This window comes from Echinococcus granulosus, assembly GCF_000524195.1.
Source record: "Echinococcus granulosus chromosome Unknown EG_S00002, whole genome shotgun sequence".
NCBI classification, from domain to species: domain Eukaryota; kingdom Metazoa; phylum Platyhelminthes; class Cestoda; order Cyclophyllidea; family Taeniidae; genus Echinococcus; species Echinococcus granulosus.
The window spans coordinates 405,231-427,348 of record NW_020170382.1 but is presented as its reverse complement, the minus strand read 5'-3'; the positions used below and the strand labels follow the sequence as shown (position 1 = coordinate 427,348).

General features: G+C 41.0%; 4 protein-coding genes across 4 annotated transcripts; 2 read left to right on the top strand and 2 right to left on the bottom strand. All coding sequences in view use genetic code 11, as the record gives it.

The window, feature by feature from the left end:
• Nucleotides 1-1,513: 1,513 nt before the first annotated feature.
• On the top strand, nt 1,514-2,420 carry EGR_00442 (Regulator of microtubule dynamics protein; the record flags this gene model as incomplete). Its single annotated transcript, XM_024489691.1, has 7 exons — nt 1,514-1,664; nt 1,703-1,815; nt 1,847-1,936; nt 1,976-2,031; nt 2,065-2,183; nt 2,219-2,349; nt 2,388-2,420. 7 exons carry the CDS (start codon nt 1,514-1,516, stop codon nt 2,418-2,420), a joined length of 693 nt encoding a protein of 230 aa, XP_024355688.1.
• Nucleotides 2,421-6,953: 4,533 nt separating this feature from the next.
• On the top strand, nt 6,954-12,376 carry EGR_00441 (Condensin complex subunit; the record flags this gene model as incomplete). The annotated part of the gene is made up of 12 exons (XM_024489690.1): nt 6,954-7,101; nt 7,494-7,759; nt 7,837-8,148; nt 8,275-8,547; nt 8,759-8,900; nt 9,201-9,288; nt 9,370-9,542; nt 9,627-9,762; nt 10,352-10,613; nt 11,308-11,442; nt 11,524-11,934; nt 12,188-12,376. The coding sequence occupies 12 exons, from the start codon at nt 6,954-6,956 to the stop codon at nt 12,374-12,376; spliced, it is 2,535 nt and encodes an 844-aa protein (XP_024355687.1).
• A 1,497-nt stretch (nt 12,377-13,873) lies between these two features.
• Nucleotides 13,874-17,570, bottom strand: EGR_00440 (putative phosphoglycerate mutase; the record flags this gene model as incomplete). The annotated part of the gene is made up of 5 exons (XM_024489689.1): nt 13,874-14,010; nt 14,271-14,379; nt 15,984-16,082; nt 16,385-16,519; nt 17,289-17,570. The coding sequence occupies 5 exons, from the start codon at nt 17,568-17,570 to the stop codon at nt 13,874-13,876; spliced, it is 762 nt and encodes a 253-aa protein (XP_024355686.1).
• Nucleotides 17,571-18,686: 1,116 nt separating this feature from the next.
• On the bottom strand, nt 18,687-22,069 carry EGR_00439 (putative phosphoglycerate mutase; the record flags this gene model as incomplete). Its single annotated transcript, XM_024489688.1, has 7 exons — nt 18,687-18,808; nt 19,536-19,644; nt 19,849-19,947; nt 20,219-20,393; nt 20,756-21,017; nt 21,055-21,124; nt 21,998-22,069. The coding sequence occupies 7 exons, from the start codon at nt 22,067-22,069 to the stop codon at nt 18,687-18,689; spliced, it is 909 nt and encodes a 302-aa protein (XP_024355685.1).
• Nucleotides 22,070-22,118: the final 49 nt, after the last annotated feature.

The window sequence follows — 22,118 nt, the reverse complement described above, 5'->3', positions numbered from 1 at the left end:
TAACCTTTTGCCTCTTCTATGCGTTAGCGATGTGTGTTCCTTCATTCCGCTTTTGGGTTACAACAACGTCAGCAAAGGCTCGAAGTGCTACATTTGTGGCAACAAAAAGCAAAACCCGAGCCAATAGCATAACTATCGTGATTCCTTCTAATTATTGCTAAATCGTAACGTCATGGAATGAGTACATTTGCATTAAATGGGCAAATCTGTGAAGAACGCCAGCGAAAAACTAAGAAAGGGGACTTGCTTTGATAACTATCCTAATCTGGTGGTCTGCAAGAATGCTATTAACGAGGGAGCGACATCAGACTTGTACAGCCCCTAGCAGCCCGTTATGAAGGAGTTGGTGGCACCTTTGGACGATGTCAACTAGGTTAACAAGCAATACTTCCCCCACTTCTCTTCTAATTAAATGGAACCCAGGTAGGTGACTAGGCAGCAATGAAAGTGGAAAAGTATCACAATAAGAGAGAGATGGAAAAAAATAAATCTTTGCCATTTCTGAGCGACTCTGGGTCTAATCCAATTTTTTTATCATCAGTGATCAGCATACGAGGTGTCCTGGTTTTGAGGCATTGTCCGATCTTGAACGGTAAAAAGGCATTGCATTTCCACTCGCCATCACCAAAATTGGTACGCAAAAGAAAAATTCGTTCACAGTTTCCTATTTTATGCATGTAAGTTGAGAACACGTCCCTGAGAAATGCACATAAATATAAGATAGAGTAAAATTCAAATAACCTTATCACCGAGGATATTTGAAATTAAAACTCTTGAAATAAAATTTGACCAAAAATTGCTCACTACATAATTAAATACAAAATAACGCAAACCTGATGGGCATCTGATATTAAATCTAAATGCCACAAATCATTCTAAAAGAGCAAGGCCGATAAGAATTCGGGTTCTGCCTGATACCTCAAATAATTTGTAACTTCATCTTATTTCATCTCATGTGCATTTGAAGTTGAATTTTGGCAGACATTGGGGAATGTTTTCCTGAAATGCTTGTGAGATCAAATTGCCTACGCACGAAAATTAGGTACCACATACTCATTGCACCATCTGTTAAATTAAGCTCTCGAAAGATAAGTAAGTTATGCATGATTTTGAACTATTTTTCGTGGCCTACCCACCCTTGTAAAAGTAAGCACATAAGTTTCGTTAAAACATTGGCACACGTCTGTTAGAAACTGCTACATTTTGCAAACAAGTTTAAACGACTTTATGGTTTGTTTAATCCCATCACTATAGGGTCTTTGGCCTCGTCCCCTTTTTAAGGTGTTACTTTCGTCTATTCTGCGCACACCTCGCGAGGTTGTTTTTTATTTTGGTTGTTTTGTGCAGGTTAGATCGATGCTTTTAGCATGCACCTCCATTGATTTTCTGATCGAAATATTTGCATGGATTACGATAAGGCTGCTTTACCTGTGCTATAATCCTGGATCAATTTGCATTTATTGACTTCGTTTAGTTTGTGACTTTTTAGAATCACATTACCTATATTTCGACAATGTCTGCCCAACTCATTGCGGAGATTGACGCCCTTAATGAACAAGACAAGTTCCGAGAGGTTTACGATAAGCTAAAAAAGCCTGATGGCAATTACAACGACATGGACTTGGAACTTATGTGGCGATTGGCTCGAGCATGTCGTTTCTTGGGTGAGAGTGGAAGCAGCTTTTTTAATTGAGGTTAATAGTTTTGAATAATGGCCCAAAGGACAAAAAAGCCAAACAGGAATGGATCACAGAAGGCTTAGATGTAATGAAGACCGCTGTGGAAAGATTTCCAACAGCATGTCTTAGTAATACAGTAAGTCCGTTCTGAAGTTTGACACCCCTAGTGGTATGGCATAATGCTAAATGTCAAGTCACAAGACGAAGGCATCAAAAACAAAATCAAACTTGGTTACGAGATTCGAGAATATTTCGACGTAAGTTTGTGTTCCTTGGGCCTAAACATGCATTTACAGAAAGGCTATGAAGCCAATCCGAATGACTTCATGACACTTCACTGTCTAGGATCATGGTATGTAATTCGGTGGTTGTATTCACTATATAGGTGCTTTGAGGTGGCATCTTTAGGCAAGGTTGAAAGAGCTTTTGCATCAACATTCTTTGGAAAGCCACCGGAATCCTCCTTTGAAGAAGCTTTGAAGTTCTATCTAGATGCTGAAAAAGGTAAAATACATCCCCATTTACAAGCTCAATACCAGCTCTTCCTGGTCGTCCATATACGGTGTGTCGGATTGCCCAGTGCTATGACCGATTAAAGAACAAGGAGAAAGCCAAGGAATGGGCACAAAAAGCTATCAAACTTCATGCACAGGACCCTGAAGTGGAAGAGGTGAGTGTCTCTCTTTCATCTCAATTTGGTATTTTTAGTTACAACATGAGTGTCATCGCTTGGCGGGGTAAAGAAGTAGTCCTTCGAATATTTCTATGCACTCCCGTATTTCCCTTACTTCTTTTGGTGCTGCATTATCTCAACTCGTAGTTTGCATTCTTTTACTTCTTTAATAAATTTTGGCCTGAATAAACCTTACCTTTTGGTTTTGTGAAGTCGTTTCATGTCGAAATGCATACGTGTAGTTCACTAGTATCCTATATTTCAGCTACTTTTAGTGGTTTAGGGGAGCAAAATCCTTGAACATATTCTGTGTTTTCATTGACGTGGAATGTATTTCTGTACTCGCGTTCTTACCCGTCTAAGGTTCATTGCAATTTGAATTTTCAGCATAATTGTCTTTTGATCCCGAGTTAGCGTTTTAGGGACTAGCAAAGTAGTTCCTTAATACCCAAATGTTCTTCCTGATAGGGTTAAGTCTGAGAGCACATTTCTAGGGGACCTCATTGTGCTTGGTGGGGGTTTTGGAGTCCGGGTTTTCAAATACACTTTCACGGACTTTATAAATGGTACAAAATTTGCCTACGTAAACAGAAGTCTCCAAGAACGGCCTATTGTATACAGCACCCTTTCTTCGGCTGTTCAGACAGTGCTTGGGGATCATTCTCGTCGAACTGACGGTAATTGATGGTTAAGAGTTGGAACACGCCAAGTTTTGTAAATTATTCTGTGAAAACAGTTCCTGTCAACATTCCTTTGTGGGCCTTAGGAGTAATTGGCCTGAGAAAAGAGTAGTTTTCAAAATACTTTCGACTGAGGTTTCTGCCTCACCTCGTTACAGTGTAGGGCATGTTAAATATTCAGGAACAAATATTTACGAAGAGCGCCGGTTTAAACCCAAAGTTTACACCCAGTTTCCACCACAAAACGGGGTTGAAAATCTGGCCTAAGTTTGACTTTCAACACCATCGCTAGCCGCGACAAGTATGCGAGGGGAGCCCCCACAGCATCGTCTGTTCCTTCAGGAAAGAGCATCCGGGCTCTGCAAGGAAGAATATATCAATGTTGAGAAGAATTGCGTGCTTTTAATGATCAGCAAATCGAGTTTTTCACCAGTTAAATTTGCGACAGACCAATGTGACCCCAAATTACCAACCCAAACCGTGTTGATACTCCCTGAATGAGCCTAATTCACATGATGATGAGCCATTGCATTATTCAGGGTAGAAAACATCATTTTTATAAAGTACGTAGCCTAAACTGGTTGTAACGTGTTTCACCTCATGGCCGCGTTTTCAGCCGTCCCTGATAGCTAATACATGGAGCAGTGGCTTCCAACTAGCCCCTAAAACCGTCTTTACACAAGCATTCCACTCCACTAGGTTTGCGTGGCCAATTTTGCATCCTCCATTCCTCTCGGTAAAGGTGTTGGTGTAAGTGGAAAATCGGAACCAACATGTTGTGCCTTTCAGCCTTACCAAATGAGCGACTCTAGGACTTAACAAATACTCATTCTTTATAAAACCACTTCCTTGCCTCACATGCAGATTAGATGCATAACTCCACCACCTTTCATCGTGGTGGTCAGCCAACAGTACTTGACACCACTGCTAGCTAAAAAAAGTTGAAAGCATTGACTTAAGCTGTCTTTTACGTTATTACTAGGGGGCTTGCTTACAAACTACCATGGTTTCTGCCACCAAAATGGTGCTAAGTCTCCTTGAGACTCAAGGGACGCTGTAACGCCGTAATCATACACCACTAGCATCTCTCATATGTAGTCGTGGTAATGGATTTTACAGCAGTTGTCAGAGCATCAGTGAATAGTCACTCCCATGCATGATAAGTGGTATGTTAGGTGAGCCGTGTCTCCTAATCACAGTGTCTGTTGATAGAAGGAAAAAATGTTGAAGCAAAGAATAGAAGTGTAGCATGGATTGTTTTCCCACAGAAAATCCTATGATTTCGGTAGAATTTCGCTGCTCCAACTGATATAAATGTGGTTGAGTTTGAAAAAATATCAAACTGCAAAACTGAAAGGTATAATGCAGTAGTTCATCTGAATTTCACAGCGTGGATAATGCTTAATATCTTGACTGCTTATGTCATTCATGCTTGTCTGTTTGGCATTTTATGACACCTAGACTATTTACCCTAAAATTATTCTCAGCGTGTTGCTGACGTCTGAGCATCAGAATGTGGTTGTAGTTTACTTTAGTCAAAGCAGTATTATTACATTTTCGTATCCTCCATTTTCACTATTCAGAGAAGCATAAAGGGAACACATTGTTGGGACAATTTTCACATAAGGAACCACTAAAGCTTTCCTTTGCTATATTTTTTGCGTATAACTATGGGTTCGCCTCTGAGAGAAAGATTTTCGATCAGGAAAACTTACGCGATTGTTGACTGAAATAGTCCAATGAGAAATGAGACTAAGGGCGACAGGCGGAATAGCACTCCTGCGGTATTGTTTGTTCGCCTTTTCCTTGAATCTGTGGACTCACACAAGCTTCACATATCCTCACGATACCATAAATATCACGCAGATGTGGTGTTTCTACTTAACTCAAAATTCTGTCCTACACCGACACTATATGGACATTTAAAAGGTAAAAATGAGTGCACTTTTCCCCCTTTCAAGACGAATTTCGATCGATGCTTTAGGCGTTTATTTAACAGTCGGATCTGGTAATGGGTCACTTAGGAGCTCCACCATTGTAACGCCTTCAGGGAGTCTGGGCTTCGGTTCGTGCCAGTAGTGCGCAAGCCCTTCTGCACGTCAGTACTATGTATTCTGCCCGAGTATTATGTCTTCTCTCGTCTTTTGGGAAGTATCAGAGCACTACAGCAACACTTCATTCTAATTACCTTGCAGAAACTGGGAAGTAGATAATTTTTTTCCACATCACAACTTCTAACTTATCTTGTTTTAATTTTCGTCTCATGTGTTCTGCACGTAAGCTCTATTCGGTCCGTGTGGATCCTACTTGACCAGCACCGATCTACCACCACTCAAAATAGGCAATCCACTTTCGTTATTGATGCAATACATTGCTTGTAGCATGCTTTGTGAGAAATTATTGCTTGAAATGCAGTCAGCATCCGCCACTTAGCACTGACATTAAAGAGACTGAAAAATCACAGTAGTTTATGTCACATCCAGATAATTGAGCCGCATGACAAAATAGTTTTGCTGTGATGTGCTGGAGCTTGCCCTTTTCACTGATCAATGTGCGTTTGAAGGCCATTATTCCGAAAGTTATGAAATTCAATGCTACATTTAGGTGATTAAATTAAAGGAACCAAATCTGATAATGCTGAACTAGAAAGTATCCAAAGGCAGCGAAATGTGAAATACGAAGGAATTTGTGACCGCATTCTCATGACCACATGAAAAGCCAAACTGGCCGCAAAGCATGTTTAAACATGATCACCTATCTGAATGAAATGTGTTTTTTGACCTCTCAGCTATTTTTGAAGAGGAAATGCATCCAGGATTTGCAGCCCTTCTACAGCGCAGATGCGTCCGTTTGAGGTTCGTATTAAATAACACACTGTACAGACCACATAACTGACCGCTCTTGACAGCCGACCGAAACGCCATAAACAAGCACAATGAACGTTGTCCTTACAAGGATTGTAAGGATATAATGATAGGAGGAGATGAAGATGATTTGATGAAACTAGCTGACCACTCAGTCAGCTCAACGAATGCAAGGGTTAACTGAGTCCGTATGCGATTGTTTGGGGGAAGATTTTCGTGACGGACAGTAAGTAGCACCACTTATACTACAAGAAGAATTGAGGAAATAGGATGCCAAGTGAGGACTTGGAAAGACGATATATCGTGCTAATCAGCACTCGGTGAACGTGTGCTAAACTGTCCAAAAATATATTAGTCTTTCAGCTCAAGGCCTGGGCACGAACATTCATATTCATCCTACATTTGAATGCATCACTAAATTAGTGGTAGTCTAACCTAGGAAAGGGAAATTAAGAGGTGCTGATGAATTTCATGAATTGGAGTTAATTTATCGTAGTTAGTGCTTACGTGAGAATGCCGCGCTTGAGTGGATATGACAGGCCAGAATGTAAAGTACTTGACTTAATCTTCATTGCTGTCGGAATAAAGCCACTACGTCATGCAACTTCACTACTAGCACTTTGAAATGCGTAGTACATTTAAAAAGATCAAAATCGGGCTAAGTATCAAAAGTATACCATTTGTTATTTTGATTACGGTTTGAAAAGAAGTGCATAACTGTAATGAAATTTTGCAAAAGCTCTAACTGAACCATCACAAACAGTTACGTTTTACAATCTGAATCTCTTTTTGCAGATCGATTTTGTCTTAAAATGCTACAATCGTGCATTGAGGCCATAATTAAGATGCAGTGTAAAATATTGCAAAATTAGCAAATCGCGATAAAATAAATAGTTTAAAAATTTTTCTGTTTTAAATTTATGCATTTTAACAAATGATGCGGCATAATATGGTATGAACTTACAAATATTTTATGCGTGTTTCACTGTGCTCGTAGTTACGGTCTTGTTTTGATTTGAAAATCGCAGGTGTGCCTTTGTGGTTATTTTGACTGATTATGCTTGTTGCTGATAGAGGGGCCGATGCTCCTCTTGCGGGCAACACTGTCACCTTCACTGATAGTGTCGGATGTAAACGTGGTGGCTATGACAAAGTCTCGCGTCGTGTAACCAATCTAGATGACATCTCACTGGACTTCGATGAGCGTAAGCTTGACACCTGTTTTGTTTAGCATTTTGCAAGTGGGTCCTTAATTTGGTGTTTTTTTATGTAGTTTTGCAGTCGAATAAATTGAATTGTGACATTCTGCTAATGTGAGGGTACAATGTTATGTATATTTGGTGCATAGCGTTATTTCCCTTGCGGAGCCTATTATTTTACATGATTTATCTTTACTAATTTGGTTTTCTGGTTTTAAAACCCAATATTCTTGAAGATTTTTGGAACGCGGATGCGTGTTAACAACTGTAAAAACAAGACGGCAAAACATAGGGAATCTGACAGTGCAGTTCATAGGCTAGGTGTGAATGTTTTGGGGTTATAACACATTCTGACTCTTATCGCAGTACACTTTTTTGTTTTACTTTTCGCTATGCAGAAAACAATGACGACGTAGAGCGTATTGCTCGCCGTCGGTCACGTCTGTTGGAACCGCATCCTGAGGTTGTCAACAGTCCGGCACATGATGCAGCTCGTCGTGCTGCTGCCACCCAATTTTTGCCCCGGGCTCAGGTTGGCGAACACTACGGAAATTGCATTCGTTTGGCGGCCGAGAATAAAATAACTTACAAAAATGCCTTTGATCTCCATCTCATCGACTTCATGGGTGAAATGATTAAGAAGGAGGATTTCACAAGCTTCCGGGTATGATGCGACTTGGAAACATCAGTTACTTCTCTGTTCACTCTCTCACTTTATTACTATGATTTCTTGTCTTCTAGATGGCTAGCTCGTCTCTGGACGCGAGCGCAAAGATCTACGCAGGTCGCGTTGATGCTGTGCATCAGGAGACCTACAAAGTGCTCACGGGCCTTGGACGTTCTGATTCTAAAACGACGAAGACAGGTACCGACGGCGATGGCAATGACCCACGAGCACTCGACGGCGTGAACGACTCAGTTGACGAACTCGGTGGCGGTGTCGCGGTCAACGATCGTAAGCGGAGGGAACGGAAACGTGCTCCGAATATCAAACCCGTTATCGTCACCGCATTGAGTAAAATCCGCTCCAGGATTAAGCCTTTTGAGGCTGATGTGAGTGTTCTGTATTCACGCAATGTAGTCGCTTTTAAGGATATGGTCTTTGGATGATTGCTCTCTATTTCAACTATACGCGGAAATTATAGCTTAAATCAGTGAGTGTCTTCATCTCTTTTTAAGGTGGACCCGTTGTTTCAGCAACAGGCAGCAGCCTACGATGACGGTGGCATAGTAGAGCTCCGACTGAATCGTCTGAGAACGTACTCTAAGTTTAGTGAGCTGCTGCAGGACTCCGGTACACCACTCTTCAATCTTCGAGAAGAGGCTGGTTCCCTTACCTGCTGTACCCAACCCGTCGACTTGTACCCCATCTTTGATTCCCACACTCTAGAGGCACCTCTTTGTTTAGCATTTGATGATTTCCACTTCAACAAGCTCAATGATGAAACTAGGGTAAGTTTTTGTTCATCTTGCATAAATATGTGGTAAATTATTATGAATATTGTACTTCACTCTTCCGTTGGTGACACTAATAGACCAGCTTCCAAATATAGTATCGCAGGCTCTTGTGATTGTCCATTTACTGATTACCCGTAGATCACATTTGTGTATTTCATCTTTTTAAATTATTCACAAACTATTTTCAATTTCTATCTTCGTGCAGGCTCATATAGCTCCTCTCAGTCCTCTGTTTGTACAAGAGGCATACGATTCAGTCACCACAACCCCCATTCCTCTGGCCTCTCCTCCACAGATGGACATCGACGATGATAATACTGCTTTCCCTATCCCTGACACTGATGGAGGTACCTTTATTAATCTCTAATTAAGAAGATCAAAAATGGACGGTCTTTTGGTTCTCTTTGTGTGAATATTGCACAATAACCTCTTTTGATAAGTAAAAACCGCTTCATATCTGAAATTTTTTTAAGAATGTTCCATGTGCTAGTTTATTTATGTGATAGTCACTTATTTTGCTCTCATCTCGTGATTTCCAGTAACAACTATTGTTATGCTCGATGTGTAGCTATTCCCTTGGGGCTGATGACCGGTTCAACTTCGCGTGCCAAAGGTTTATATTAACAGGTCCATTTTATTATCTTCAGATGACTTTGAGGTAACCCTGGTGAACGAGGGCAACGTCATATCTGGGAATAAGGGTGGTGTCCAGGTGATAGACGCAGTGGAAAATCAGTGAGCCATTTCCCTCCTTGAGCCCCTCTGCGGAGGACTCGTAGCTAATCTAGTCTATTTGCTCTTGCCCCCTTCTACTAGGAATACTGCAGAGCCGACCGCGGAAGGAGAGTTATTTGTCTCTAGCCTCAAATCCATGCTAGCCACGCATTTGGAGAACTTTGGCCAGGTAAATGACGGTATATTGGGATTGTGGGCCGGCCCTGAACACTGGCGCAAGAAAGCCAAGCGACGGCGGCTCGATGAGTTTGGCAGTAAGTGCTTTCTTCACCTTTTCACTATGGTATTTGTGTCACCTACTTCTTACTTTATGGTTTTTCATCTAATTCGTCTTTGAGATGTAGCAGCTCAGGTGCAGAACGAGGAGAATGTGACCGTGGGCAAGAGTGCTCGATCAAGGTGTGTGAAGAAGACTAAGAAGACGAGCATGGATTACGCAGCTGTCCTCCTTGATACCGGTGAAAACCGTTCAAAGTACGTCTTTCCTTCTGGTTTTCAAGTAACTTGATATTGTACTGCGATATGACAGTGCTGTTTAATTTCTCTCAATTTTCATCGAAGCAGAGACTTGGTTGAATTGCTGACTAATCAGTTTTTTGTTTTACAAAAATTACTTGAATCGCACTTTAATGCAAGTTTTGTAAAACAACGCTGTTCAAGTGGCTAGCCTTGCTTACTTAAAATTTTAACCCTTTTTATCGCCTAATTTCTTCAAAACCTTAACCGTTTTTACAAAGTCTACGAAAGCAAGCCAATGTTTACATTTACAATCTAGCTATTGCTAGTAAATTCTTCATTATATTTTAATGATTTGAGTGAAACGAATTGACGATTGCAAGTAAATCAGGCGTTAAATTGACTCAGCATATTTCTTATCAAGTTTCCATTCATTCTCATCCAATAGCTAGAACATTTGAATAATTAGTATTTTTTTCTAACAGCTTATAGTACTTATGGGGAAAATAAGAATCTGTATCGTAAATTAATGCTGCGTGAAATCGGTTAAATCATTGTCTATTCAGGATGGGTCAAATTCTCTCTAACTGTTTGTTCTTTTCAACAGGAGCGGATGCGTAGTGCGCGGCGATTGGTCCAAACAGCTGGAGATATACACCAAGGCGAGTGGCAAGTCTCCAGTCCTGAGAGAACAGAATCGGCGTCTAGCGGGCGAGCGCTTCAATCTCCTGCCACCCTCCATCGCCGACGCGCGCCAGAACATCTACGAGCTCTTCAATCGCGAAGTAATGCGCAATCTGGTGGACAAGAGGACCAACGAGACGCACGAAAATGTAACAGCTAATGCCATGGCTGACGGCGGTATTGTGGTGAGTCGTTGCCATTTTCAAACTGGCCTCGTTAGTTTTATTTCTGTAGAGTAGGCCATTTCTACCTGTTCTCTTCGTTATAAATGGTGATTATATCTCCTTTTTCAAGTGACTGCCTTAAGTTGGCTGGTACGGTCTATCTAAAACTGTTCCATAGATAAGATTTTTTTCCGTTCATTTAAATCGAATTGTTTGACTTTTGATCATAGAGTCTGTTAGTATATCGCCTATTTGATGTGCTAAAAGTAGTCATTGGCGATAGCCTCATCCTTTTGATTGCACAATGCCGGGCTAATACAACTAAGAGAAGCAATCCCAGTCTTTTAGTTTTAAACTTCAGGCCTAGGTCGCTATCATCGGGTCGGCAATCAAATAAGTTTTTTATTCCGCTGACGCCAGTCCAAGCAGTGATTGTACCATTCATATAGTTTGAATGAAATATTTTTCGATTGTAGTGCCTTGTTTTGGACACGCCATTTTAGGTACTTCCTAGGGAGGGACATGTCAGTTTTTTTCATTCCGGAGCGTTAGTCGCTATTTCTTTGCTTAGTATCGCTATAGGTTTTCCGGAACAATTTTCCACTCCTAACTGATCAGCTTATGCCTGTGTTGTCTGTTCTCTTGTTTATTGAATGCTCGGCTCGTATCACCCATCGTTTTGATTTATTTTTCTAACCAAAACTTACTTCTTTAGCCACCGTGGTTGGATAGTCAGGCAGCTGCAGCCGCAGCCGAAGATGAAGTGCACGATGACGCCGATGTTGGTGACATGGTAGCCAACGATGACGATGACTATGACGTCGCTCCTTATGACGGCATTTTCACTCAGGTTAATCGGGTTTCGTTTATCTCTTCCCAGGGGGCCCCTTCCGTTCGTTCGTGTCACTCTCCACTTTTTTACCTCCTACAGGGTCCCACAGGTTTCAACGAAAACACACCCACGATGATGCCACTGGAGGGAGAGGATGGTGTAAAGTTGGTGGCGCCGCCGCGTCAAATCGCTCGCCTTGAGATCGGCTACGCGCGCTCTGCCAAACTCATCAACGTGCGGCATTTAAAGAGTGTGCTCTGGAGCATGATTGAGAGCGATCTCGGGGCCACTCCTTCCCTTACTACTGCTGCCGAAGTACTTAGTCCTCCCGCCAAGAAGACGCGAACGTCAACAGAAGCTGACGCAGTGTCTGCACCGCCATCACCGTCATCGTCATCTTCCTTCAGCGATCTCCTCACTGCCCTGCCTGCCAAAGTTTCGAAGCAGACCGCTGGTGAACTGAGTGTCGCGATTGGACTCAACTGTCTTCTCCATCTGGCCAACGAAAAGGTGAGATAGCTCCAGTGCTTTTTAGCTAATTGGTTGAAGAGGGACTGACGAACCCTTTTTTTGCATTCAAGCTAGATTGAGGCCATGTTCTTGATCTAACTTTTTAGCTTGCTTCTTTAAAACGACCTTGAATAGGATTATTGTTTGAAGGTAGGCGGTCTCTGGCGTGTCCACTACTTTGTGTGCATAGTTCTGCCTAGAAGATGAAGGCCGACGTGGAATTACTGCGTAATTCAGGTTTTATCGCAAATAGGATCTCTTCTTGGAGACAGGCATGGACTACGCAGACCTCTTCATCTCCCAGGGTCTGCCAGCAACTGAATTGAACCTTATCTCCCAGCACAAACGGTGCTCGCATCGTGGCGATGCATCACGGTCTAAGAAGCAACTCCCTTTGGATCCCTGGCTCGAGGAGGTTGATGCGAACGAAAGCAATGTCTAGCCTTTCTCTCTTACATCATGCCGATGCATCACGGTCCATGAAGCAGCTCTCGTTAGACCTCTGACTCGAGGGGTTTGGGGTTGGTGGCACTAAAATAGTGTCTTCTCCGTTACCCCATTTTTTTAATCACTTGATTGATGATTGCCTTATTTTAAGGGAATCCGCCCAGCACTTAATTTCCCCTCTGAATAGGCATTGGTATCCCTCTCCTCCCCTCTCTAAGGCGTTTCTTTTTCATTTGAACTATTCATGAGCATGTGAGCGTGGTGATTGTGTACAGCATTTGATGCGCCTTAGTTGTATCCTGTAAAATGTCATTTTTCTGCTAAGGCCCGATTGTATCTTCAATAGTACGGTCCCAAATCTACTGGCATTTGTAATATATCTATGCTTACGTATCTCCATAATATTAAAAGCCATTGTATCATTCCATTCCTCTTATTTTTCTCTTGGTGTTGGAGGTGCTGACCAGCTGGAGTTAAATGTCCTGTCTTCTAAAAGAGGTGTCTTGTTCGTTCCTACCTTTAGGGTTGTAAAACCTATCCTCGTGGTTTATCACTCCTGTTTCACTAAGGTTAATTAAAAATATCAAGTCGTAATTGGAGTCAATGCAGCAGATGCTGTTAAGACCTGGTCTCCCTCTCCGTGCAGGTGCGCATGTCTCAATAAGGAAAAGTCAGGTACGGGGACTTTACCTTGCAGGTTCCAAACACAATGCTGCTGTAGTGATGCCGGTCTGTGCACAATATCAATGTCATCTTAATACTTTTGCCGGTTGGTGCGCATAATGTGTGTAGCCCAGTCCGGTTCAGGCACCGTTCATCAACATGAAGCAGCAGTAGCAGCGTGTACATGGAGTATGCGGCGTATGATGACAAGCGAGGCTTCTTGTCGACGAAGGTGCAAGAATTGGGCAGGTGGATGCCAGCTCGACTACAGCAAGTGGTGGGAGACTCAGGCGTTCAGTAGTTAGATATTTAAATGGTGTCAACACTTCAGCCATGATCGCACGTCCGCTGGTGACAATTTTGATTGTGTCGGTTGCAAACCCACAGGGTTGGTAGTCATCTCCGCGGACTTCCAACGCGCACAGGAAATAAGACTGGGACTTCACAGTAAATGCAATCGGTTCCAAACACTTACATTACCGAAAAGTTAGCGCACTGATGAAAGCAAGCCGTTCTAGGATGTTTCAACCTAATGACAAATTTGTCCATGCTAATGCAGTTGGAGATGATGTGGGAATACAAATGCAGCTGCACTTGCCTGTGTCCCCAAAAGTATCGGTTAGATTTGAACACCCATGGCAGCGATCGGTTTTCGTCCTACTTTATCTTCAAATCTTTAAGGCATCAGTTCATTTTTCATTGAAAATCTTATTTGTGTATTGAGGATCAGAGGTGTGCACTATGGTGCAGCACACTCCATCGCCGTTTTACAAAAGCCGGTTGCAGGGTTACAATATGCATGTGGCGTTTATGCAGTCGGAGAGTTGGGCTAAATACACGGGTGCGGATCCAACTTCGTCTCGTTAATGGCCGTCTGAATGGCACTTGCTACAGCTTCATCGTCCCTCAAGCAGTAGTGTCGGATGGGTGTCATATGCTCGTCGAAGTCATAAACCAAAGGGATACCTAGAGTAGCATATCAATTGGTAGACCAGTAAATGATATGGTCTATGCTATTTAGAGGAGGGGGAGGGGTGAATATCATCGACACTTTTCTAGGTGTACCTCGACTCAAACCAGTGTCTACTGTTGCTAAATGTAAAAAGAATTTGTCAGTGAGATGCTCAGTTGTTCTAAATACAAGGTCAAGGGCTGCACCTTGATGCACTCACCTTTCACGCTTGGACTTGTACATACTTTGAACAGATAACGAAAAACGGACTTACACGGCGGGATATTAATGTCAACGATGTCCTCGTCGGGAACGTGGTCGAGAAACTTCATTAGGGCTCGAAGCGTGCTTCCGTGTGCAACAACCAGAACTCGATTGCCCTCCTTGATGGCGTAAGGGGAAAAGTAGTGAGGTTAACTCCGAACAGCCATGAGGACTTACTCCTTGCATAGGATTTATGGAACACAAACTCCTGTTTGAGAGGTAATGCATAGTTTTGAGGAGCTACTGATATACATCGTTAATTAAGTATTCAGGTAGTGCATATGAGGTGGTGGTTCTAGGATAAGGCAGCCTAATAAGTTCGTGCGTTTTTTACAACAAAATTGAATGAGTGCAGAAAGCTTGCCTAACACCTCTCAGCCTTACCCAACGAGAAAATTGCTTGTGAGTTTCACTAAAAGTGTTTTGCCTCTACAAGCAGAGAAAATTTGGCCTTAGTCTCATACGTTACCGTTCCACTTTTACTTCGCAGCTGCCTATCGTGGGACTGTCTACGTCTAGAAAAAGATCACAGCTACATGGAGAAACATCAGGTCGATGTGAAGGGTGAGGATGTGGGCAGCGGTCTCCGTCCATTCTAAAGTGCATTTCTCACGTTAAGAATTTGGATGTATATTATGTTGGGGTTCGGGGTCTTGCATTCTCCTGCAACACTGAGAATGACATCTTCTCTCCACCAGATCTCCATTTGCGGTTGTTTTTAAGGAGGAAGAATCTTGATTACACGCGTTGCGGTTGCATTAAACCAACTATATTTCAGCCGTAATTGCCGTTTGATCGTCAGAAAATGGAAATTCACAGTGAACAATCGCGTCGACAGTTCATCACACACATGGGGTACGAAGCAGTTCCTTCGTTGTGTGCAGTGGGCACAGAGAGTGAATCGTTCGGTGACAACAGATGAGGTGTTCGTTTGCTCCAAGTTGGAATGCAAAGATCGTTTCTCATCACTGGTCAATCAGTGAACAATCTTAAAACGGTGTTTTTTATAAAGTGAAGTGAAGTGAAGAAATGAAGAACGCATTGGTGGTCATCGAAACCTGTTGTCTGTCATCTGTTAATGCATGGTACGTGGATGCGACCCATTTGCTGAGTACCTTCCACCGCTTTCTCTCCAAATTGATGTAGGTGAAAGGTAATTTTTTACCACAATCAATCACAGTAGACTCTACGGGACATCATTTCTAACCGCGATGTACCTACTAGACAAGAGTGATTCATTACCAGAGTCAAGGCATCCATTTAAACTACTTGGTTCTGGACGAGGAGTTTAATTACCATATACCGCATCTCCAACTCGTTTACACATTATGCTAACAATTTCTGCAGCTTCACTATAGGATTAGACTCGGTTTGTGAAACTGACTACCTCGAATCGCACCCATCAGATTCGTTTACTAACATCTGATAATAGGCTAATTTGAAATTCGAGAAAACTAGCAGGTAGCCCAGTGAAGGGCACAGTATCAGCGGACTACTACTTCTTGTTTATGTTTTATGACAAATATATTCAGACGAATATGTGCATTTTGAAATTTTATGTCAAGTTGCAAGAAGCACACGAACAATTTTTGGTCGCCTGCTATTTGTCTCTAACACCTCGAAACAATATGGCGGTCAATTCTACACTAGACCTATGTATCGGAAGGGTAGTAAACTGCTAAAACACTCATCGTGCTTTGTGTTTTTAATAGCATATGCAAACCTTAATCGCTGGTACAATTTCATCATTCCAAAATGGTAATAGGCGCTCATATGCATCGCGAAGGCATTCAGTATCCGGAATAGTCGTTTCATCAAGAAGCTATAAGGGAAAACCTATTAGCAGAAAAAAAAAGCGAGATCCTGCCCTTCAAATGCTTAAAATCCCGTAATTTTATAGCTCAAACTCCCGTATATTTACGAGACAAATCAACGGTCTTCTTCATAATAAGTTTAGGTATTACGTAACGCAAAATAGTACAAATAATTTTATCATTGCAAAAGAACACCAGGTTTTATTAACTAGACCATTGGTGCTTTGTCTAAAGCTGTCAGTAAATCAACTCACTAACTTAATTAAACATCCAACAAGGATGATTCGGATGGGTGGATAAACATACGTACAGCGTATTTTGATTCGAAAATAGGATGCTGTTTCGCATCTCGACTGAGGGCTGGTGGCGTACCATTGTACTCTCTTCGCCAAATGCGAACTTGGTCGTCTCCATGTTGCAAAGCCAATTTAGACTTATTACAGCCCTGGAGCATACCATACATACGCGCATTCAATCTCCATGATCTAGGATAATAGTACTTTTCCATAATGCACGAAAAGGAACGAAAAGGGGAATTGAGGTTCACATAACTGGATTACTACCCCTTATATCCTGCCATGTTTTGAGAATAGAATGAATGCTTTGAAAAATAAGCGCAACCGCGTTATAGCTCACAAATGTTCTACTGAAGTGCGGAGTGATGTAATTTCAAATCGTCCAAAACGTACAATAATCTATGTACCTTTGACTAGGATACCCTTCTACTCATAAAGTCCTATGGCATCTGTACGTCAGCAAATCTACTAATGGCTGAGCTGCAAAATAACTAAGAATGCCTTTGTTAACACTAGTAAGACAACGCTAAAACAAATAAACCTAAAAAGTACATAAAAATGACGTTTTCCTGTGGCTATCAATCGTAGGTATTCAAGTTAATGACTCTTGTCAAATCATGAGAAAATTCGTACTGCTGTAACTTAATTTCTTGAGTAGTCCAGTTGCCATGATAAATACTTGCACAACTTTTATCCCTTAACGGTATAATAAAAAACGTAGGCATGTATTTGTTTTTAAATTTTGAGAACTGGTCTATCATATAATACAGTATTTTTATTGTATTTACAATGTCTACAACTACCTAAAACTGCATAATAAGAATAAAACTCTTCAATAACCACTAAAGAATGAAAACTTCTATCAGGCTTAATGTTCTTAGACATGATCTATGGCATTGTAACTTATTATATAAAAACACCAAATCTTGCTTGCTTGTGAATTGGAATCCAAAGGAGTCCCATTTGTTCTAATATTAGGTGGCAAGTTTTAACAGCTCGTCTCAGAAAGCTCGTAAATGCAATATCAAATTCAACACCCCTTTTCACTAAAAGTTTGCCAGCATCCTTGGATTGGCATTCACCCTTGTATGAAATATCGGAATCTGTCCATCCACAGAAAAGGTTATTTTTTGAGAAATCGCTCTCTCCATTACGTATAAGAACAAGCTGATAAAATGGTTGCTCAGACGACTTCTCCATTGCAATACAAGTCGGTGATTTTAACAACTAGTCGGGTCGTCTAGGGTAAATGCGATATTTAAAATTGCGGACCTGCGAGATATCGAGGGTTAGGCCGTCGAAGTCTGATATTGCAGTATTCACCCAATTTTGCTTTGATGAGTCAAATTTAAACGCGTTAGTTTATTCTACTCAAATTATTGGGAGAAATAGGCATCTAATAAATATTGCATAGACTTAACATATATGCATATTTTCTTAGCTGGTAAGTTTTATGCTATTGTTTGGAATCCAGAGCACAATTTATCTTTATTTGAACTCACTATTTTGAATACAAACTTCTTGATTAATTCTATGTACCATGGTTTTTAATTGTGAGTAGCCGTGCCAACTTTCAGATATGCACATGTAAACAAGTACTTTTGCTTGTAACTTTTCTAGCAGCTGCTTAGGTTCTTTTTCGAATGTTTTTCTACAATCAAATCCATTTTGTCTGTCTAAATAGCAAAGTACTTTAAAATATTATGAAATAATGTATACATGCCCAGAAACGCCCTTGATCTGGATCGTACATTACCACGATAGGCTAACAATTCCCAAGCAGCCCCCTCAAAATTCTTTCTTCTAAAGACTAGTTCACCTTAATTTTGTGTTATTAGCTATTGGTGTTTACTTGATCTAATTGTGACAGGTGATTCCCACTTACCTTTCCTTTGGTAACTAAGAGGTCTTCTCTATTCCTTAAATGCTTGCCATCGGTCATGATTTGACGGAAGTGCTGGAGCAACACCAACATAGGTGATACCGACCTCTACCGAAGCCTTTCGTAGTGCATGGTCTCACATTCCCGCACTCCCTTCAGCATTTCATACCCCGTCCTTAAAATGAAGCTTTTGTAATTTATTTCTATGATTTATACACTTACTATGCTTACGAGGACAAATGCCCAAACTAGTTTTGTTGTCTCACCGAGCCACCACCTCAATCTCACCACTTGCATGTCCATTTTGAACTAGACAGTGGTCTTCTACAGAACCTAATGAAAAGCCGAAAGGATTAAACCCGAAGAGCCTTGGGCTAGATCGCATTTTCAGTTGGAGTACATTTTTGTAAAGAGTGCAGTAGTTCGTCGGGGGCTCACATAACCCTCATTTGGTCACCTTCTCTGCTGATGGCTGCTGCCACCTTTGAGTCATCTGCTAAATAATAATGCCGAACTGGCATCAAATCTGCATTCAGTTCATAGATCAGTGGGATACCTACAAAAGAAAATACACAGTAGCAAATACAGCGCTAATATGTCAAGGGGTAAAGCGTTGATGCCTTTAAACTGAGATTCAGGTCAATAGGACACACTATTAGATGCAGTGAAATAAATTAGCTGTAGAATCTATGCTACAATAATAAATGTTCCGAATGCACCCTTTAATACGTTCCATTTATTAATTTCAGCAATTAATGGTCTGTTCCATGCATATCGGAACTACTTTTCTCTTATTCACATAACAGCAAAAAAGTAAATTGGTCAATGCCTGAAAGACAAGGATGCATTTGGATGTCGAAAAGAAGAAAATGAATGTTTCCCTGACAAGTTAGTTTGCACGACAACTGTTTAACTGGTTAATAATTAAATTTTATAAAGAAGCATTTACTCTCCTAGCTCTGGAAATTCGCATTGTGAGAAAGCTGAAATTAATTCACCTCCTACCGGAAATTCTCTACTACTAATTTATCTAAATAATCATACCATGTCCTTAAAGGTAGGAAATTCCAAGACCTGATTGACTATGCCTTATAAAACGTGTAGGAAAACAGTTTGAAGATGTGTAATGCAGTAGTGGAAGGCAATTTTCCAAAATATCGTGATCTACACGCCCAAATAATCAAGTTTGGCAAAGCCTTTAAAACGGTTAATCACAAACAAATTGGAATAATTTCATAGCAAAGAAGAAGTAGTGGTAATTAGTAAGACTCTTTTGGACCAACCAGAAGGGATTTCTATGTCCATGACTTTTCCATCTGGAATGTTATCTATATGTTTGAGTAAGGCCCGAATACTGTTCGCATGGGCTACAATAAGAACTCGTTTCCCCTTCTAAAATATGAGGAATTTTTGACTGTGATGCTCAACGCAAAATTGTTAAAATCTAACATTTATGCTGCTAGTCAGTCGAAAGCCAGCCGGTTTTTAAAACACTCATTGGTGCTTTAAATTTGTGATGACTTATAATAAATGCATTTTTAGTAGTTTTAACCACTCATAGAGTAGGTAAATCGGAAATAAAACAAAGTGACTCACTTTCATTGCAGGAACAATTTCATCATGCCAAAAGGGAAGAACTCGTTTGACGGTGTCTTTAAGACACTCTGTTTTAGGTAGGATATTATGATCTAGAAGCTACAAAAATATTTGGTAAGAAAAATCATGGGAACAACAATAGTTCCGGTTCAGAATGACTAAAAATTACATTAAGACATCTTTTTCCCATAAATATCATCACAATGAATTTCACCTCCAAGCTGCCTTAAATACAGACACTGATATTTCCAGTGAAGAGTACGACCCAATAAATATGATCACTCGTTGACTTTTGATTAAAACCACCAAAACCCTATTTCGAGTAGTACTCTTTTGGCAGTCATTTGTCGTATGCGGTAGTATTGCTTACAGCATAACGAGGATCAAATTCAGGCAATAGTGGATCTGTTGATAGGAGAGCGGGAGGTGGAATATCATATGACTTTGTCCACAATTGTAGCTGACATTCCCCATATCTAGTTGTGGTCTCATTTTGTGTCAGTCCTTGCAAAGCGCCATGCATACGGTCGTTCAAACGCCAAGACCTACAAAAAGAATGCGGGACGCTTATGCCAAAAATAGCTGTGAACACATAGGCTTAGAAACTTGTAAACACGGATAAGTACATAGGCTTATTAGAGCGAAGTGACTTCACATCTCCACGAAATATGAATGCGTGTAAAGTATAAGCAAACTAGGCAAAATAAGCGTAAGTTTTCAATGTATTTAATATGTTAACTAAGATAAAGGTGAGAGGTTCATGAGGGCAATCGCAAACATCTTCGCAAACTAACTCATTGAGAAAGTGAATCACACTTAACCCAGTGGTTGAGTTTTACCTGTATCAAGTAACTTTAACGAAGTTTGCACCCTTTTAATTTTGCTAAGTTTTTATTTCTGTACTTACTTTAAAACAGGAATCCACAACAGGTCAAGTTCTTCTAGGACAACGTGGCAGGTCTTTATCGCCCTTTTAAGAACACTCGTGTAAGCAATATCAAAGCTTAATGACCTTTGTTTTATCATTTGACCTGCTTGTCGAGCTTCACATTCTCCTCTGGATGAAAGATCCGAGTCCAACCAACCGACAAACTTGTTTTCTTGATTAAATTCACTTTCACCGTGTCGAATAAACGCAACTTTATAACAATGTGACTTAATGGCATTGTCTGTAAAGAAGGTGTGCGTAAGGAGTAAAGTATTTACACATTTTTAATTTGTAAGAAGACGAGCGATAACACCTGCCGTTGTTATCCAAGGCTATGATTTCATTGGGCTACAGAGTTAGTTAAGGTTACCCGCTTTGATAATTTAAGGGAGGTTCAAGGGTTTGAAGAAAGCGATATGAAATGTACGCCTGGAAATAACTATAAGGGATGTGATGAAAAGCATCACTGGAAGTGTATTTGTATACCTATGATTGGTTGACGGCGCCACAAATATTCAGGTGCAAAAAAACCGAAAATTATTACTGCTGCACCTTTCCATTAATTCATTTAACGAAATCATTGATATATATATAAACTTGGCTTCGAAATTTCAGGTGAGCTTAATGCGTCGCGTCCTTTGTGTGTTGTCAAAGTCTATTAGACTTCCCTGAAGACGAAAGTGGACAGCACGCAGAGGTAGATTATGCATCGTCGACATACATTAGGGTTTGAACCTATTGGCATGACCTAGAAGTCAGCTTACTCGACAAGGGTACAATGGCGGCGCGCAAAAGTCATTTTTGGCCCTTCCTTTGGAGTTTATTACCAATTTTCCTGTCCGTGGCTCATGCGCTTCTTCCGCTCTGCTAGGGTTCATCACCTAATAGAAATCAAGATAGATGTCCTTTCGGATCGACTGCACCTTCTTTTGCCACCAGCGTAGCGCTCTGAGACTTCCTTTAAGACGAAAAAAGATATAATACTCGGGCACAGTATATACATTCGACGTTATTAGATCTTGTGGGTACTGGTATGGTCCGGAGACCAGCTCACTCGGCGAAGATGCAATAGCAGAGCACCAGAGTGGCCTCATTGCCAACGTACGTAGTACTAGTCTTTTAAAAATTTGGAAAAGGGAACCCATGTGATCATAATTTGATAAACTACTTAAAGCATTGCAAGTCACTGATAAAGGGAGAACATGACGCAAGTGCAACCACCTTTTTGGCAGAATATAACTCTAAAACCGTCATTGAGGCATCATACCAATAGCGTCCTTGCTCAAACATCATTTTTTTGGTAAATCCGTCAACCATTAATAGATCTACCTTAAGTAAACCG